The sequence below is a fragment of the Harmonia axyridis genome, chromosome X (assembly GCF_914767665.1).
Source record: "Harmonia axyridis chromosome X, icHarAxyr1.1, whole genome shotgun sequence".
In the NCBI taxonomy this organism is placed as follows: Eukaryota; Metazoa; Arthropoda; class Insecta; order Coleoptera; family Coccinellidae; genus Harmonia; species Harmonia axyridis.
The window spans coordinates 18188170-18210295 of NC_059508.1; the positions used below are offsets into that span (position 1 = coordinate 18188170).

The 22126-nt window shown below is 32.7% G+C and overlaps 1 protein-coding gene across 1 annotated transcript; it reads left to right on the forward strand.

Moving 5' to 3' along the window:
* Positions 1 to 1298: 1298 nt before the first annotated feature.
* On the forward strand, positions 1299 to 3161 carry LOC123686205 (piggyBac transposable element-derived protein 1-like). The gene has a single exon (XM_045626220.1). It carries the CDS (start codon positions 1299 to 1301, stop codon positions 3159 to 3161), a length of 1863 nt encoding a protein of 620 aa, XP_045482176.1.
* Positions 3162 to 22126: the final 18965 nt, after the last annotated feature.

Genomic DNA, 22126 nt, shown 5'->3' on the forward strand with positions numbered 1-22126 from the left:
TGTATTTCAATAGAATAAAAAGAGAGAAATCTATGACTACCTTCAGTAATGGCTTGATCTGTGAATCCTCACTAGAGTAACCGTTACGTTTAGTTAGTTAGTAGTTTCTTGCTTGCAATTCTGATGGAGTGGATATACACGTGATGAGTTTGTAAATTCAATAATTTCGTAGAACTATAAGGCACCGATGAGGAAAAATTGTATTATAACATACAAAAATTCCGAAACCTACGTCTGTCTTTATGTTATTTTAGTTGTTCAATTTATTAACCGTTTACTCAATTGGTACAATTTTAGTCATTTTGAATTTTCTATTGGTTGATTATTAAATTTGTCATTTTTAGAATTGGAATATATTTCAAGACAAATATAAACTGAATATATCATACAGATATAGGTATTATTGTGAAGGATTAGACACAACGTTGTCAAACTATTTGATTTATAGTTCAATCTATGATCTTGATACAGTAGTTGTTAATGAATGAAAAATAATGTACATTATCAATTGCAAATTTTTCTCTCTCTGAGAGATGTAAAGAAAATCACGTTTCCATTAGTGTGATTTTCTTTAAATGTCAAATTGAATCTGCAGAATTGTCAAAATATTGTTTTATTTGAGAATTGTGCAAAGGAATTAGAGGCTTAAAATTTGTTTTCCCTCTATTTTTGCAGGTTTGTTATTGTATTATTATTGTTGCTTTTGTGAATAAATTCCTCTATTTTTGCAGAGAGAAGCAATTTAGTCTCAATTCAATCAAAATAGAACTTATTATATCTATTATTATTTATTGCTGACCCCCAAACAAGTATTTCATTGCTATTATCAGGGCCTAAATTCAACAATTTTTGATTTAACCCCTTACTCTTGCATATAACAGTGAATTTTGATTCATTTGTGACCAGGAGTAATAATTTCTTCAAATTGGACAATTTCTTACGTTATAATTATGGCACTCATTAACCCTGGAATGCTACCCGGGGTACACCCGTACCCCAGAACCGGAACAAAGTTCTGCTACTTTCCGAAAGATAGCGCAAGAGGAATGACCATCCTAGTAGTTTCGTGTGACGTCTAGTCAGTCGTAGTGAAGCATTGGTTATAGGTGTTTGTGAATTATTACTCCACGCACGGGTTTTTCGGGGTACACCTGAACCCCAAGGTAGCAGAATCGCTATATAAACGTATATTATATATGAATTATACCAAATAGGTAAAAAGAATTTCTAATACAATAAAATAACGTTTTAACCGAAACAAATTTCTTAGGTTGATAGTTTTCATTTCAAGGGGAAAAATGAGTTTCAAAAAGTTTTTCAATTTGGAGAATGACAGAGATATAGCCGAAATCCACAAAATACTTTTCGATTCAGATTCTGAAGGAGATAACGAATCTGAAGAAGATGCAATTATTCCTGATTTCAGAGAAAATACTGAGAACCAAAAAGAATTATTACTGGATAATTTTACGAGCTTATCTCAACCTCAAAGTGCGCAATTTGAAACATCCGACAGCAGTGAGGATGAAAATCCAACTGCACACGCGAACGAGAACCGCGCATCTGTCTCAAACGAAGATAAACTTCTAGTTGTGAATGCACCATCAAAACTTCTTGGTAAAGACCGCTTCAAATGGAGTGGCAAAAAAGGAAAACTTCATGGAACACCAAAGAAAAATTTGATCGTTCATTTACCAGGCAATAGGAGGGAGGCTAAAAATATAAAATCAGGTTTGGAAGCATGGAAATTATGTTTTACTGAAGAAAATTTGAAATGGATCACAGAGTTTACGAACAAAGAAATAGTAATACAGCGAATGAAGTACAGAAACGACCGTTCTCCGGAAGATAAAGATGTGGAAACTTCTGTAAGGCCATCATTCTCCCGAGATACTAATGAAACAGAAATTTTAGCTTTGATTGGGTTATTATATTATGCTGGTGTTATGAAAATGAAAGGAGTATCAACAAAGGAATTATTTGACAAGGATTCTGGGATACCAATATTTCGTGCAACGATGTCAGAGAGTCGTTTCCGGTTTTTACTAAACTGTATCAGGTTTGACGATAAAGAAACTCGGAATGAAAGAAAAAAAAGTGACAAGTTGGCCGCTTTCCGAGAAGTGTTCGAGGGATCATTTTCGAAAATGAATGAACTGTATGTTCCATCAGAATTTACCACTATTGACGAACAGCTGGTAGGATTCAGGGGTCGCTGCCCATTCAAAATGTATATTCCGTCGAAACCTGATAAGTATGGGATCAAGATTTTGATGTGTTGTGATTCCAAAACGTTTTATGCACTCAGTGCTGAAATATATACAGGAAGGGGTTCAACGCCGGAAAACGTTCCAGCATCTCAATATTATTGTGAAAAGCTAACCGCTTCTTTTCATGGCACCAATAGAAACTTAACAACAGATAACTGGTTCACTTCAGTGAAGACTTCACAGCAATTGCTAGAGAAAAAAATTACAGTAGTTGGAACCTTGAGAAAAAATAAAAAAGAGATTCCTCCTCTGTTTTTGGAAGTGAAAGAGAGACGAAAAAATTCTGCTATGTTTGCTTATAGCCATCAACTCACACTTTTGTCGTACTGTCCAGCAAAGAAGAATAAAAAAATAGTTCTTATGCTCTCCACTATGCATGAGAAAGGAGACGAAGCAAACGAAAATAAGAATTTGCCAGATATCATTCAATTCTACAATGACACTAAAGGAGGAGTTGATACTTTGGACCAGCTTTGTCACACATACTCCTGTTCCAGAAAAACTAGACGCTGGCCACTATGCTTGTTCTACAACTTGCTAAATATTATAGGAATCAATGGTATGATTCTTTTGAATGGTTCAAACACCCGAGAAAAGGAAATAATCATAAATAGAAGATTATTTCTGAAAGAGCTTGCCATGGCCTTAGTGAGACCGCATATGATGAGCCGACTGAATACTCCAACTTTGCCTCGTCACCTCCGCGAAACTATATGTCGCGTGCTGAAAATGAATGAGGAAATTCAAGCACCTAATAAACCTGAGCAATTAACTGGAAGATGTGCCTTCTGTACAAGGTCCCAAGACCGAAAATCAAGGGTGAAATGTTCGATCTGTAAAAAGTTCGTGTGTTTAGAGCATCAGAAAAAAATATGTCCCAACTGTGGGTGAAGAACTAAAATTTCATCTTGTGAATAATATCCTCACATTTATAGTTCAAAGTTTCCAGAATTCCATATTATTTTAGAATGAAATAAAAATTTTACTGAAAAAATGTCATTTTATTTTGGGGTACACCTGTACCCCAGGGTACTATTTGAGGAGTATAAAATATGGGTAGCATTCCAGGGTTAAGATCTTTTATTGTTGAGTTAGATGTTAGCAGTTTATGATTCAATTCAGTCTGCTCAAATGTTTTTATTCTTTCTATATTGCAAATTTTTGTTTGTTGATAAACTAGATGTGATATTTTGAACTCTGTAATTTATTGAACGGATAGCTCAGCATGTTTCCTCAATAAGGGATGAGATATCTGAGAAGAAGTGCTATAAATTAATTTTTAGTATGGCCTTCTTATTCGAGTATCAAAAAAGAATTATTTTCTTTTCGAATGTTTTCAACAAGCATATTCTAACTTATTATGTAATTATATTCAGCTACCTCTTTCAGCTTGTATCTGTTCAGGTACAAATTTATATCAATCATAATTGTTTTATAACCATGTAGATATTCTTTGCTATATTTATTGTCAATTTGTTGTTACATAACCACTTGTTGTGAAAAATAAGGTCTAAATTTCTACTATTTTGGGAATACTTTCAGATAATACTAGTAAATAATTCTTGTGAACATTTTAATTCTGGAAATTATCTTTAATTATTCAAATCTTTTTCAACTTTTCTCGAGAAAAATTTATTGAAGAAAATTTTCCATAGCATGACATCAAAATGAGGCATTCATCAAAGTACAAATTTGACACTAAAATAAAACATCTGAAAGCTCAGCCTGATAAACTTTTTACGATTTCCAAGGTCAATCCTAAATATTTGAATGAATATAAGGCACTAAAGAGGAAATATGATTACACTATAAGAGAATATAAACAAAAGTATTATGCTGCTCAAATATATACATGTCACAAAACGAAACAAAAAAAGTCTGGCAAATTGTGAGATCTATAAGGAGTGAAAATATACAATATCCATTGCCTTCTGGAGATCCAAGGAAAATAGTCAAAGGTTTCAGTGAGTTTTTCGAAAATTCGTGTTCAAATTGTGGTAGCACTGAAACAGACGTCACACGTCTTAATATAAAAAGGGATATAAAGAGGATTTATCAAATTACCGATTACCAAATTGACATTTTCACCGGTTTCTCCAAAATATTTGAGAATATACTTTCAAATAGATTTAATATCTTCAGGAGGTTTGGAATTTTTTCTCCTCACCAGCATGGATTTATGAAGGAGAGAAGTACAGAGACCGCTATTTTCAACTTGGTGAAGAACGTAATGGGTTCCTTGGAGAATGGCAATATACCGCTGACTGTGTTCATTGATTTTTCCAATGCTTTTGACTCTATCGATCATGCAATATTGCCGAAAAAACTTGAAGCTCACGGAATTAGAGATAATCAAATCAAATTAATGAAATCATATTTGGAAAATAGGATTCAGAGAACAGTGATCAAGACGGATGGTGATACCTATATCTGTGAAAGTGCTCTTACTCAAACATGATCTAGCGGATTTTTTGCTCTCGTTTGCTTACAGTTTCTAAATATTGGAAAAATGTTTATTAGTCAGTCTATGTCTGGCTTTCATGCTGAGCATATGTAATTATAATCTACGTTCTCATTGATAAGAATTTAAATTGATAGCGAATAAATTGACAGCTTTTGAATTAAAATATAAACAAATAAAATTGACTCTTATATCTCGGCGAACGCTGCAAAATTTGAGGATTTCTATCTTTCTGAAATGTCTCAGATTAGCGGTACCACTTCCTACGGGACTTCGGAGGGAGATGAAGAAAAAGAAAAACCTTTTACAGGAAGGTACTTCCAAGAGAAAGAGAAATAGAAGAATATTAAAAATACTACTGCAAAGAAGAAAAATGAAAGCAAATCCCCAGATGTCATATTCGAACAATCACAACTAATAAGGGAAACAAATACAAATGAAAACAACTCTGAACACATGGAAATAGATAACATGAATAATGTGACATCAATAACTGCTACAGGAACAACACAAAAAACAACCCAACAAATAAATAACAATCCAACAAAAAATATAAACAAATACTTTTCACCAAAGATGAATGAAATTAAATACACAGAATACTCCAATTTATTTTACATTATTCCTGAAAATAATGAGATAAATAGAATCCAAATGGCTATCATGTGGAACTCCAAATTTCCGAATTCAGAAGACGTTGTTCTGAAAACCAAATTGGGATTTCTTTTAAACCCAAATAATGATAAAATAAAACTAGAAAAAGCCCTAAATGAATTAAAATCAGAGAAAAAAATTACAAGCTATAAAGAAACTAAAAACCAAAAACAAAAAATCGAAAGAAAAGAACCTCAACAAACTCATTCAGTGGTTGTTGCATCAGTAGAAAAGAACATCAAGGATGAAGAAATAAGTCAACGTCTAACTTCAATCGGAATTCAACATCGATACTGTTAAAGAATTATTTCAAGAATACACAGTTCCCCAACAGGATACATACGAATTATTACAAGAGAAATAAATGCTTTTGAGACACTACTGAATAATGCTCTATTTTATATGAATCGCCACTACATGGTGTTCCCCAGCCATGCACCAGAACCAACACCTGTCCCTTGCAGCAAATGCTTGATGTTTGACCATACAACTGAAAATTGCAAAAGCCTACCTAAATGCTCAAAATGTCAGGGACCACATAAAATGTCCCAATGTAAGTCGACCAATACACCAAAATGCACTTCTTGCTATGCTGAAGATCACTTAGCATGGTCCATAAAATGTCCCAATCATCCAAGGAAACCAATCGAAGGCATTCCAAACGTCAACGTAAAAAATATAAATAAAAAAACTAGAGAAATAGAAAATCTAACGAAGAAAATGACGAGAATACATTCCCACATAACAATACACGATGACATAGTAAATACATATTGCCGTAAACTCAACAAACCAAAAAACACCAATAGAAATGAACTCTTACATAAAATCAAGAAGAGGTTCATTAGTCCATATAATGTAGATACAACAGTGGTGTTTACAAGGAATAGATTTTATGTGCTGTTGTTTGATTTAGAAGATCCAGAAGAACCCTCCCCAACTGAACCTATCAACAGCAAGAACAATAGTCAAATTCACGTCGACAATTAAATTGCTATACAACAACATAAACAGTTATATTCCAAAAAAGCACTTAATTAACCACTTTATAGAACATAACAATATTTCATGCACAATGTTTGTTGAAGCAAAAAATAAAGATTCAGACAACACACAATACCGAAATTGGACAAAACTTCAAGAGATTGGACACCAAATACAAAATACGAGAGGTGGCAGCCTTGTACAGTGTCATCCAAGCATAAGATGTGGAAAAGCTAATTCACCAATTATCAACAATCCGCTGAATGAAGTCACCCATTCCTCTCTACCTTTCAAAAAAGGAAAATTACATAATATATTCCTTGTATACGTTCACCCTTCATCCAAGATAGAAGAAAGTATCTTCATAAAAGCGTCCCTCTGCAAATATGCTATTATAATAGGAGACTTCAACGTGAACAAAGCCAAGAAGCAACAAATCAACAACTTTTTGAAAAGCAAACAGTTCACCAAAGCTGAAACACCACCAAAATTTTTGATGAATGAGAATGAAGATAGTACTCCTGACTTAATATTTTATACTAACAATATGAAGCAGAATATTAAGCAAATTGAATTAACCCCTGATTTGGGATCAGATCATCTGGCAATGGTTGTTGAAATTGACCTGATTAAAGAACCAAAAGAAGAACTGAAAAAGATTATACCTAATTACAGCAAGTGCAAAATAGAAAAAGTAAACGAGGAAGTAGAAGCATTCATTGAAGAGAACAAAGATGTACTTTTAAATGAGGAATATATAGAAAGATTCAACAATGCCTTATCCGATAGTGTAAAAAAACACACACCCATGATTTCAAGACATCCATTCATACATGAACTTCCTCCATATATCATTAAAATGATCAGATATAAAAGAAAAATGGACAGAGAATATCGTATAAAAGGAGATCCTAGTTTCAAAAAAGACCTGAATGATTACAACAAAAATATTCACAAGATGATACAACAGTATAAAGAACATAACTGGATAATAATTTGTAACAAGATCAATGATTACAAGGGTAAAATATTTTTCCAAGAAGTCAACAAACTGTCTTGATACAAACAGACATATGAAATTCCCACACTTGAAGATGATGTGAAAGAATATCAGTCAGATAAGGAAAAATGTGAATTGTTTGCAAATCATCATCAGAACACCTTCAAACTAAATGAAGATGCCAACTTTGATAAAAATCATTTCGACAGGGTAAATAAATGGTATGAGAGTGATTCTAACAAGACTAGAAACATCAATAGTGAGTCAATCGAAATTAATGAAGAAGATTACTACCAAATCCTTCATAAATCTAAAAATACTACACCAGGAGTCGACAACATCTCATGGTCCATTGTCAAGGCACTGAATGAGAGTACACATAAGAAACTGAGGGAAATTTATGAGTATTGTTTGAATAACAGCATATTCCCTAAAATTTGGAAAACAGGCATCATAATAAATATTCATAAACCAAATACAGATACCCGGAAAGTTGAAAACTACAGACCTATCACCCTGCTTCCAGTACTAGGAAAATTTTACGAAAAATTAATGAAGAAAGTGTTAGATGTACATATAAATAAACATATACCAAATTTTCAGTTTGGATTCAAGGAACAAAATTCAACAAACCATCCTCTCTCAATTTTTATATCTAATGTACAGAACTCAACGTTAGGAAAATCAAGATCTGCTGCTTTATGCTTGGACATCCAATAAAACCTTTGACAGTGTGTGGCACAGAGGACTTTTATATAAGTTAAATGAAACAAAATGCCCTTACTACCTAATAAAGATATGTCAACATTTCCTAGAAAACAGAAAACTAACTGTTAAAATAAATAATACTGTTTCCAACCACTTTAGTCCAGATCAAGGCACACCTCAAGGATCTCCACTTTCGTCATCACTGTACAATTTTTATTGTTATGATATGTACACTAATCCATCTAGAAATCAATATCTGCTACAATTTGCTGACGATACAACATTGATGGTACATGAAAAAACAATACAAGGTTGCATACAAAACCTACAAGAACAAGTAAATACGATCACAACATGGTTCCACAAATGGAGATTGAAACCAAATCCAAATAAGTCTCAGTTTATCATCTCTGATCACTTAATCAGCCCAAATTCACCATCTATAATAATCAATGGAATAAATATAAAACCGTCACCAACTATAAAATATTTAGGAGTTCAAATAGACAACAGATACAACTTTAATGCTCACACAAAGATGATAAAGAAAAAGACTATTTCCAGAGCCACATATTTCGCCAAATTGACATATAAGACACAAGGAATCAACATCCATACCGCAGCAAAAATATACAAAACAATTTGCAGGCCTTTGATCGAATATGCTCGCCCACTGTATGCAAACTGCAAATCTAGAGCAATGAAAAATCTACAAGTCGCAGAAACAGTAGCCCTGAGAAAAATAACGAGAATGCGACATCCAAATAATGTTCTACATAATCCCCCTAACCAACTTTTATATGAAAAGACAGGAATTGAACAGATAAATGAAAAGATCAAGAGACTCAACAAGAAGTTTCAATCTAAACTCATTAAACATCAGAATATAATTGAACAATACCATGACGATGGAATGAATAAGTCAACAAGAAAACACTACACAAATTCTATTAAAAATTTTGAATACCAATTAAATAATTATTTTATGTTATAAAGTGTATTATATTTAAGTATAAAAAATGTAAATTTAAAGGCTGAAAGACCCTAGGTCGGTGGCCATTTGTTCAACAATAAATAACAGTTACTAGTACTACTACTGTTTATTAGTTTATGCATAAAACTCTTCTGGTGTGGTATAATATGCCGAGTTGAAGCCTATTCCGAAATCAAAGACGAATCCTACAACAGAAAAAGTATTGAAAAGTTGGAGAAGCATTGGAGTACAGTACATGTATCACTCTTTAAGGTGACTGTGTTGAAAATAAAGTCGTATTTTTAACAAAGTTTTTAACGGTTAGGCCCAGTATTTGACGAAATTTAATGAAGTGTTATAGTTGGAATTTAACAATAGTTCATTCCTTAATTTCGAAACGATCTTTACAAAAGTCACTTGATAGAATCTGTCAAATAGTCTTAAGAATATTATATTTCTTCCTTTCCATTGTAAGAGACTTACCAGCTGCAAAATGTTTTTCATTCTTCAACCTCAGTTCTCTGACTACCAATCCATAAACTATTTTTGTGTAATCATCTAATTCGAATAGGATTAAATGAATCGCTTACCGATGTTCTTCTTAGATTTATCACTGAATCTTGAATTTCAGTCAATTTCTCAACATCAGGTTCCTCTCCAACTAGAAATGTGATTCTTTTTTCCTCGTTATCAAAAACAATTTCAAATTCCTTGTGTTCCTCTATCAATTTTTGTACACTATCGAAGCAATTCAACACATCCTCCTCAAGAACTAGGAATGCCTTCTTTTGTTTTAGCCAATTTTTAATTTCGTCGTATTTCCGATTGAGTTTTCGGAACTCCAGTCTCGATTGGTAAAGGCCTTCTTGTTCCTCAATTAATTCTATATTAGAAAATTTCATCAGATCGGTCAAAAATAATAATATTTTTTGTGGTTTTTAAAATAATTTCGAATCTATAAGAAATTCTGCTGGCAGCTGAAAGACAGTTCGTTGTCAAGTTATTCAAGCAGTCTTCAAACAAATCATTTTGCAATCATTGGTGAGAGTATAGGTTCTGCTGTTGAAGTTAGACATGGTAAATATAAATTGTAGATTGACCGCATATTTTTGTATGATTCTTGTCAGGTCTTTAATTATTTCAATGATCAGCTTTTACATTAATATAATACAGGAAATAAATGATAAGATTCCATATAAAAATTTGGTCAACGTATAGGGTGAGTTCTTCTATGTTTTTTTTTTCAGCTACAGGGTCAGAGGTTTTGAATATTATCCATGACTCAAATAAATCGAATTCATCAGGTGTTGATCAAATAACAGGGAATATTTATTCATAATCTATGTATTGTACCAATATTGACCATTTCGAGATATAAAATATTATCTGATCGAATTTATCCGAATATTCTCAAAATTGCGGTTATCAAAATGATATATAAAAAGGGTGATACGAAGTTAGCACAAAAAAAACGTCTCATATTCATTCAGGGGCGGATCCAGACGATGTTTGAGGGGGGGCATGGAAAGTCACGGCTCATATAAGTTACCAATATAGCGGAAATTTTTGTTGGTACCTGATCTTTCTATAAAAAAACACTTGACCCAGTGATCATGTGTTTTTTTATAGAAAGATGGATTTAAGTGAATCATATCATATTCAGTTTACAAATTTTTGTAGGATAAAAACAAGTTCAAAAAAAATTTGATATATTTCATAAATATATGTGAATTTATTTCATAAGAAAACTCAGGCGCAAGAAAGTAGAAGGAAAACCATTATTTTTGCATAAAGGACAAGGCCTCAATTACCATATTCAGAATAATGTCAACAAATTCAACCTGTCTTCAACCATTCTAGATCATATCCAATCTTTCACCCTTGTGAGTGCCAACGCATATTTTTCGATTTTTCAGGATACATTTTTATATTTATCAGGTCCGCGAGGGGGAGTGCATGGCCCCATGGTATTTTTTGTTCATAATTCAAGTCATATCTTTGCGTTGAAGTTTTGAAATAATACACAATTTTATACAGGGTGTATATGAATAGTAGCGAAAACATTCAGGGAACGATTCCTTGTCAAAAAATAGGGTGGTCTTTCAGTTTTCAATTTGTGAAAAGATTATATGTTATTTTTTTTTTGTTACATTTTTTATATACTTATGTATATTTGTACCAGTTCTAAATGAAATATCATTTTGACATCCGATAATTGGATAATTTCGAGGTCGAAAATAATTCCAACCCCCACATCTCAGGCGTATTATCCGTTGATATTTTTCTTTGTCAAAAACCGTGAATTTTAGTAAAAAATTACAAGAGACGTTATTCGTTAAAAATGGATCAGTCTATCCAAAATTAATTTTTATATTGTAAAAGATGAATAATGAAAATGTTATTGCGAAACAAGTTGGAGGGGTGGCTTTTTCTACCCCTTGGAATCATAAAGGAACACCACCAACATTTTTTTTAAATACCTTCTCGCTCGCATAAAATATCAGCCTAATTTCATTTTTGCGAAATTTCTGGTTTTCAAGGAAAAAATTAAAAACTATTTTTTAGGTGCCATTTTCAGGGAGCTGTAAATAAGCAGAAAAGGGTTTAGAAAAAAAATTTATATAGTAGACCCACCCTATTTTTTGATAAGGAATCACCCCCTCATTTGTTTCGGATCCATTCATAAACACCCTGTATATATTCACTTATTTTTATTGAAACCATTGAAAGACACATAAGATATAAGTAAAGATATAACTCCTGAATATCTAAAAAACCGATCGTTATAAATTGTATCAAAGAAGAAGCAGACACAATTCACACAAAAATAGATGGTACCGTTTGTCGAAGAAATAAAGACAATCTTGATGAAGCGCAAAAAACTCGCGAAAATAGGGGTAAGCACACATGCCGACCGTAATACTTATGACTAGATTACGGCACGCTTAAACATAGCCATATTTATATTATTTCTGACCTTAGGTTTTGTTGATTTCTTGTAATTATTTTAGGCTCAGCATGCAAATTCTAGGGAAGGCTAGAAATATTTTGAATATTTTAAATGTTTCCAGATTCCTCGGCATCGCTCGTTGCGAAGCGTATACATGAAAACCGAGTTGGAACTTTCGAATTATTTCGCCTGGTGCTCCAATAATTTTTCTTTTGATATTTTTTAGGCGCCCCTGCTGACCTCGGGTCCCTGTCAAATACCATCTTTGCCACGCCCTTGATACGGCTCTTGCTACGTTGCATTCAGTGTTTTCACTCCCAAACCACTGTGCTACCGAAGGTTAGCAATTAACCAACGGTAGTATTTATTACCAAAATGGGAGTATTAATGCAATAACTAAAAATATATGATTGAAAAACTAAACAGTAGGTAATTTTGTTCGCATTTCCCCTACCCTGTATCTGGAAAACAAATCGATTGCGGTTCCAAGGAATCTCTCATTTCAGATCGTACCTCCAATTTAGGAAGATCTTATATTCATAGTATCTTTTTGTGTCAAATTGATGTCTTATCTTTCTCTAAAGTCTAATCTCTGAGGATATCAATAAATAGGACGGACAATATTCTTATTAGTGCTTATTTTCGAGGAACAATGAATTGAGAAAACAGGTTGCAAACAACCCAGTCGTAGCAAACATTTTGGAATTGAGTTTGAAGTTTAATCTAATGATAATTTAATTTATTTATTCAAACTGTAGCACAAACACGGTACAAGTGCGAGAAACATTGTTTCTTGAATAACAAATGAAAGTCACATTATCTATCGTATAACTTATTATATACTGAAATAATTATCGATCAAAAACTGAAAATATAATCAACTCATCACAAATATAATTCTTGTGCCAATAATTCGGGTATATTCCTGAGGATTTAACGATTCAAATAATATCTGATATTTTTTCAGTTCCAATTCCTAAATTACAACATGAATTCATGAAATCTGAGCTCAGCATTTTATGATTTTTATAAGAAAAATTATAGAACGAATGAAAATTGATGCATAATTCGATAATGAATTAATGCTTTTAACTTCTTTCAGACAATCCAATCCGTCATTCCCATAATATCTTTACCATCGCAGAAAATGATCAGTAAGAGGAACACAATTCTTCAAGTAATCAATAATTATTCTGAACATGACTGACTGCTGAAATTTGCGATTCATTATATGTTGTAATTTGAAATAAAGTTTCAGAAATATTCATATATGAATAATGCGGAATTAGATATTATCAGATTAGACTTCGCATTATCTGCAGTTTCCGCTTTCGATTGCAATTTGGGGAATTATTATAAAATCATGACAGATTTCATAGTGAATTCAATACCTGAAAATTTATTATAATAATAATAATATTTATTTCCATAATCAAAACATACATTGAAAAGAAAATACGTCAATATAACTTAAGAAACTATGCAAAACTAAAACGTTCAGATTTGAAAAACAGAAATCAAGTACTCCTCGACATTGTATGGTTCCAGATTTATCAATAATTTTTTTATTTGATTTTTGAAAAGGTTTCCTTTTAGTATTTGATAACTCCTCGGGAGCTTATCAAACAGCTTCAAGCACATATATTCCACATTTCTCTGCGTCAGTGAAAGTGAATATCTGGGAAAGTGAAACGGGTGGATGCGCCTTGTTCTATTGGAATTCTCATATTCCCGAAACAGATCATGGTTGTTCTTAAAAAATAATAAGCATTTTAGAATATAAGTTCCGGCAGTTGTAAGTATTCCCTGACTTTTAAAATGTCCGCGACAAGATGTCCTCGCAGTGAAACCAAGCATGGTTCTGAGTGCTCTTTTTTGGACCACAAAAATCCTCCCAACATCCGAACCGTTACCCCAAGCTATGATTCCATAGGACATGATCGAATGAATTATTATTGACGAATTGGCAAAGGACTTCGAAAAACAAATTGAAATTACCAGTTTCTCAGACGTTAGTTCAACTTCAGGCAATGCTAATAATCCAATCAAATCAAACGGGTTTCCACAAAAAATCCACGATTGTCTATCTACTATTTTATGATTTAATTTTTTTTTCGATGGAGTTCAATAATTTTGTATCATTATCAGTCAAACATTTTTCTTATTATTCATCTTGTTATTGATTGACATTAGGAAATTGACAAGGTTATGCTCCTAGTAATTCATTTGTAATTCTTTGAATGCGTACCTCGAAAATTTTATTCAAATCATCTACAATTTCGGAAATAATAATTGATTTACTGTTAAAGGAGAAATATGACTAGATATTCATGAAATTTCATGCTGATAGACTTCATATATCTTCGTCACTGCCATAGTGAAGGCGAGGTGTGGCCGGTGTGGGAGTTAAAGTAATCAATAATTCAGATATACGAATGAACATAGTGAGAAAATCAATAGAAATTTCGTGGTTATTCCAACACTGCGTCAAACGATGAATTTAATAATATTTACTAATGTAAGCAAGAATCAATCTATATACATTTTCAAGATGTAATTTATATCTCTCCACGAAAATCATCTGGTCTGGTACATAAATGATTTGTTGAATTTGCTTTAATTTTATGAATAAAACCAGATCTAGGAATTCCCTAAATTTGTTCTATCTATTATGTTTGAAATCTAAACGTCAGGTGTGTTTTGTCTCATTTGAATTCCGGTTGATTTTTTTCATCGATTCTCAGAGCAGTATTGACTATTGAGTGATATGAAGGAGTGCATATCGAGTTGCAGTGTTTTCCCGCAGTTCGCACAATAGTTTTGTCCTATTATTATCGCGTTGGTGTATGCTATGCAATCTGTCCGCTACAGCATCTAACGCATCGCTTCCGCTCCCGCAGTCCGCGTCGGTCTGTTCATACCTTTACTTGATCAAGACTCGTGTCAAAAGCAACAAGAATTGGCAGGATCATTGGAAGTGACGCAACAAGCCATTATGAAACGCCTGAAAGTCATGATTCAGAAACAAGGAAATTGGGTGCCGTACGAGTTGAAGCCGAGAGAAGTGGAACGGCGTTTGTTTGCTTGTGAATAGCTGCTTGCAAGGCGAAGACGGAAGGGATTTCTGCATCTCAGTGTGACTGGGTTGATTAAGTTAATCTCAAGCGCAGAAATTCATGGGGATATCCCGGCTATGCTTCCACGACTACGACTGAACCGAATATTCATGTGAGGCGTTATTTTATTTATTTTAGTTTGAAAATAATACATTCAACAGGCCATAAAGCCCAATTACAGGTGTACATAATTAAACTATCTTATAAAACTATACAATAACCACACTATCAAAAAAAAAAAGAAAGAAACAAATCATGATAAAACTTTTGAAAATATAATTCAATTCTGAAGTGCACTGAACAATAAGTGCCTAAATTGGTATAAAGACAAGAAAAATATATCTACACTCTGAAGATTATTATAACTCCTGCACATTGACGTAGGTGGACAATAAAAATGATGCTGAGTATTAGGTACATCAATATGAAAGTTTAAATGTGATCTGGATGTAAAACGAGGAACATTCATATATATTGACGAAAGAAGAATTGTCGAATCGATCCGTCCGTGAATTATCTTATAAAGGAAGACCAAATCATTAATTTCGCGGACCTTTCTGAGCGAAATGAAATCGAACTCATCCAAAAGAGAGTCGTAATTGTATCCTCTATCGGGATAAAAACCATGTTTTCTCTGAAAACCGAATTTGAGAAACCTCCTCTGTACACCCTCAATGCAAGTTACATATTTTGCCTGGCAAGGATTCCACACTGAACTGCAATAAGTCAATTTACTCCTCACCAAAGCTTGGTACACAGAGGAAATCGCTTCAAATGATGAAAATTCTCTACAATTACGAATCGCAAAACCCATCATCCTCATAGCACTTGCTGTTATATCTCCGATATGGAAAGAAAATGTGAGTTTCGGGTCGAAAACAATACCCAGGTCCCTTGACTCATTTACTTATCGTAATAGCGTGTTATTAAGGTGGTAATCATAAGCAATAGGGGATGGCCTCCTAGTGAACGTCAAAGTTTTACATTTACTTATGTTTAGGAATAACTTATTCTCGATACACCATGTATGCAATCTGTCGAGGTCACCTTGCAACAATAAACAATCCTGGCGATCCCCAATCTCCCTGTAAATCTTTAAATCATCCGCAAAAAAAATTTTTGAGAACAAAAAACAAAAAATATCCGAAATGTCATTGATGAACAGGAGAAATAACAGTGGTCCTAAATTAGAACCTTGTGGTACGCCCGAGGTCGAAACAAATGAAAACGACCTTACTCCCTCATATTCTACAAATTGTTTCCGATCTCTTAGATAAGATTCCAGCAGAGACAGGAGAGCACCCGCAATACCAAAGTTGGACAGCTTCCTCAGCAGTTGCTGATGCGAGACACGATCGAACGCCTTGCTAAAGTCCGTATAGACCACATCTACCTGATTTTGGGAATCTAGTGACTTGGAAACATATTGAGTGAATATACATAGATTCGATGCAGTACTCCGAGACCTGACAAAACCGTGTTGATACTCAGATAATGATGTTCGAACGTGGTCATAAATTATATCAGACAAAACTATCTCAATCAACTTAGAAAAAACTGATATAAGAGCAATTGGTCTGTAATTAAAAATCTCCGAATTCTTTCCCGACTTTAAAATTGGGCCAATGCGCGAAATTTTACATATATTCGGAAAAATGCCGGATTTTATCATCAAATTGTATATGTTGCATAGGGGTCGGGCGAACAAATCTATATGAGATTTTACGAGTCTAACCGGGATACCATCTGGTCCCACAGTCAGTCTGTTCTTAAGCCTTTTGGATGCTGATATGACAAGGTCCTCGGAAACGTTGGAAATATTCAAAAAACTGTTGGAGTTAATAAGTTCCTCATTTCCACCGTTGATATCTGACAGATTTTTATCGTCATTCATGACGTATACTTTTCTAAATTTTTTTGCAAATGCATTGACTATCGACTCTGGAGTTGTTAAAGTCTCCTCATCAAAGTGCATCTGTCCGGGAATTCGAGACTTGTTTTTTTTAGAATTTACGTAGTTCCAAAATCCCCGAGGATCTCCCTTCAAATCGTTCTCAGACCTTTGAATGAACTCTCCGTAAGAAAATTTAACACCGCGCTTCACAGAACGTCTCAGACTTTTGAAACGCTCGAGATAAAAAAGTAGTTTGTGTTTTCTGTACATTTTTAGGTAATGATTTTTCGTTTTTATTTGAGTAATCAATTCATTTGAATACCACAATGGATAATTACGGGAGCAGCATTTTTTTAAGGGTACACACTTGGCAATTATATTCTGAATAATATGGTCAAAACTATCACTAGCAGAGTTCACATCTTTAATTTTACCTAATTGTTGACACCAGTCCACTTTACTGAGAAGCCGACAAAATTTTTGGTCATCTAAATTTCTAAAATCATACCGTTTTGCTCTGGAGGAGAAATTTCCAGGGACAGTGGGGCATGCTGGAACTTGCACAATAAACACTGGATTATGTGGATCAACTGGCACTAATAGATCGTCATGGGGTAGCACTTCACAAATTGTTTCCTTATTTGTGAAAACCAAATCCAGCAATCTATTATTATGGTTCCTAACCTCGTTACATTGCTTCATATCACAAAAATTGAGAAAGCTGTTGAAACGGGCTGTCAAGTTAGTTTGGAGATCACAATCATAAAAATTTTGAAGTTCTGGAATATTGAAGTCACCCATAATTGTTATCCTGTCTATCTCTTCCTTATTTTCTATTAATTCAAAAAATTCATCATACTCATTAATAGAAATATTTGGTGGAATGTATACTGATAATTATATTATTATTATATCTATTTTATTCATTGCTGACCCCCAAACAAGTATTTCATTGCTGGTATCAGGGCCTTAATTCAACAATTTTGATTTAACCCCTTACGCTTGCATATAACAGTTAATTTTGAGTCATTAGTCATAATTTCTTCAAATTGGATCATTTCTTACGTTATAATATTGGGATTCATTGAGATATTTCATTGTTGAGTTAGATTTTAGTAATTTATTCTTCAAATTAAGTCTGTTCAAATGTTTTTATTCTTTTTAGATAGCAGATTTTTGTTTGATGATAAACTCGATGTGACATTTTGAACTCTGTAATTTATTGAACGGATAGCTCAGCATGTTTCCTCAATAAGGGATCAGATATCTGAGAAGAAGTGCTATAAATTAACTTTTCAGTATGGCCTTCTTATTCAAGCATCAAAAAGGAATTATTTTCTTTTGAATGTTTTCAACAAGCATATTCTAACTAATCATGTAATTATATTCAGCTACTTCTTTCAGCTTGTGTCTGTTCAGGTACAAATTCATATGAGTCATAATTGTTTTATAACCATATAGATATTCTCTGCAATATGTATTGTCAATTTGTTGTTACATAACCACTTGTTGTAAAATATAAAGTCTAAATTTCAATAAATCAAATAATTTGATAACTTTGTGTCTAATCCTTCACAATAATATATCTGTATGATATATTTAGTTTATTTTTGTCAAGGAATATATTCCAATTCTTAAAATGACAAATTTAATAATCAATCAAAAGAAAATTCAATATGACTAAAACTGTACTTATTAAGTAAACGGTTAACAAACTGAACAACTGAATTAACATAAAGACAGACGTACGTTTCGGAATTTTTGTATTTAATAATACAATTTCTCCTCATCAGTGCCTTATAGTTGAACGAATTTATTGAATTTACAAACTCACCACGTGTATATCCAATTCACCAAAATTGCAAGCAAGAAACTACAAACTAACTAAACGTACCGATTGCTCTAGCTTTATGTTAATTTAGTTGTTCAATTTGTTAACCGTTCACTCAATTTGTACAGTTTTAGTCATTTTGAATTTTCTTTTGGTTGATTATTAAAATTGTCATTTTTAGAATTGGAATATATTCCAAGACAAAAATAAACTAAATATATCATACAGATATATTATTGTGGAGGATTAGACACAAAGTTGTCAAATTATTTGATTTATATTAAATATCCTTTATCAAGAAGACTCATTAAAGTTTTATAATCTAAATTTCTAGTATTTTGGGAACACTATCAGATAATACTAGTATATAATTTTTGTGAACATTAAAATTCTTGAAATGTTCTTTAATTATTCAAATCTTTTTCAACTTTATTCGAGAATTTAAAAGTTGAAGTCTCAGTTGGTGAACCTACACGTCTAACTGCTCACTCACGAACATTCGACATAAATTAACAAATGTCAATTGAGACGATGGTATCGATAGTGCTCCAACAGATATGAACTCTAAATGAATTCCTTTCACTTCAAAGTATGAAGAAATTTTCGAAGAAAATAAATAAAAAAAAAATAAAACATCCAAATGCTCAGCTTGATAAACTTTTCACGATTTCCAAGGTCAATCCTAAATATTTGAATGAACATAAGGCACTAAAGAGAAAATATGATTACACTATAACAGAATATAAACAAAAGTATTATGCTGACCAAATATACATCTCACAAAACAAAACAAAAAAAGTCTAGCAAATTGTGATATCTATAACTAGAAGGAGTAAAATACACATCATCCATTGCCTTCTGGAGATCCAACGAAAATAGTCGAAGATTTCATTGAATTTTTCGCAAAATCGGCTTCAAATTGTGGTAACACTGAAACAGACGTCCTACTCTCTAATCTGAATCGCACAGAAAAATCATTTTACTTGTTTACTGTTACAGTGTTTGTTAAATAACAGATGAAGTCACATTATCTATCGTATAACTTATTATATACTGAAAAAATAATCAATCACAAGCTGAAAATATAATTAACTCATCATAATTATAATTCTTGTGCCAATAATTTAGGTATATTCCTGAGCATTTAACTAATCAAATAATTTGTGGTATTTTTCCAGTTCCAATTCCTAAATGACAACATGAATTCATGAAATCTGAGCTCAGCATTTTATAATTTTTATGAGAAAAATTATTGATCGAATGAAAATTGATGCATAATTAGATAATGAATTAATGCTATTAACTTCTTTCAAATAATCTAATCCGTAATTCCCATAATATCTTTACTATCGCAGAAAATGATCAGTAAGAGGAACACAATTCTTCAAGTAATCAATAATTATGCTGAAAAATGACTGTTTGCGGAAATTTGCGATTCATTATCTAGAATGTTGTAATTTGAAAATAAATTGCAGAAATATTCATATATGAATAATGCGGAATTATATATTATCAGATTGAACTTCGCATTATCAGTTTCCGCTTGCGATTGCAAACTGGAGAATTATGACAAAATATTAACACATTTTATAGTGAATTGAATACCAGAAAATTTATTATTATTGAAGATTTGGCAAAGGACTTCGAAAAAAAAATTGAAATCACCAGTTTTTGAGACGTTAGTTCAACTTCAGGCAATGCTTATAATCCAATCAAGTCAAACGGGTTACCAAAAATAATCAACGATTATCCATGTAATATTTTGTTTTTGAATTTTTTTTCGATGAGGTTCAATAATTTTGTATCATTAGTCAAACCTAATGCTTATTATTCTTCTTTTTATTGATTGACATTAGGAAATTCACAAGGTTATGCTCCTAGTAACTCATTTGTAATTATTTGAATGCGTACGTTGAAAATTTCATTCAAATTATCTACAATTTCGGAAATGATAGGTGACTTCCTGATAAAGGAGAAATGTGACTAAATATTCATGTAAATTTCATGCTGAAAGATTTCATATTTTACCCTCACTGCCATAGTGAAGGCGAGGTGTGGCCGACGTGGGAGTCATTCGAAAGGACATAGTGAGAAAATTAAAAGAAATTTCGTGAATATCTCATGGGGATTACAACATTACGTCAAACGATAAATATAGTCATATTAACTAATGAATAAGCGAGTATCAATCTATATACATATTCAAGGCGTAATTTATATCTCTCCACGAAAATCATCTGGTCTGATGCACTTCATGGTTACGAATCTACAAGGACAGTAATTCAGACATTCAGCAAAAAATCCATAATGTAATTATATATTTGTTCAAAAGGAACAGCGAACTATCATTTTGATAGCCAGAGAAACATAAATAAATACTTACAATATAAAATACATCACACATAAAAAAATACATAAATAATTTGTTGAAATTGCGTTAATTTTATGAATAAAACCAGATTCAGGAATTCCCTTCATTTGTTCTATCTCTTATATTTGAAATCTAAACGTCGGGTGTGTTTTGTCGCATTTGAATTTCGGTTGATTTTTTTCATCGATTCTCAGAGCAGTATCCCTAAAAAGCATCGAATGTGTAAACGAGCTCTCCACACATGTTGGGTTTGAAAAATTGGGAAACCCACTCCATCCAAGCCTATTTATCGGCAATTACTTCGAAAAATTGGGAAATCGCATCTTTTTCCTTCAATCGCGCCTTTCTTTGAGAAGCTTATTCATCAATTAATTCTTGTGTAACGGAGAACCATATTTTCGTATTCTTCTTCAATCGATACGATGTCGAAAATACTGTCGCAGGTGAATAATTTGTCGGCTTCTTTTACCGAATCTGATTTTAAAATACTATTATCGTTATAAATTTCTGGGGAATATTTACAAAGAAAGATAAAACCCGTCGATCCAGAACTGTCGATTGGAGCTGAAGACGTCTGAAACTGAAGACCCCGTTCATTTTCAACGGATAGAATTCCGAACGGTTTGAAATTCAGGACTGTCGTTTAGATTGGACGATCCCGCTCTAAACTGAAGATCTCAACCTGACGATCGCTGAGAGAAAACTGACGATCTGAAAACCGACAATTTGGATCGACAGGTCACGTAGTAGGTATTTTGATTTCGATTTTTCATACTAGTTCCATGAAAAAAGTGAAGATTGAAATAATGATTCCTCATCAGTACAACATTGATATTGACTTAAAAAATTTAAATTTTCATCCAATGGGCTGCTATATCTTCCTCAATGACCTCACGTTGTCCTAACAAGTTCTT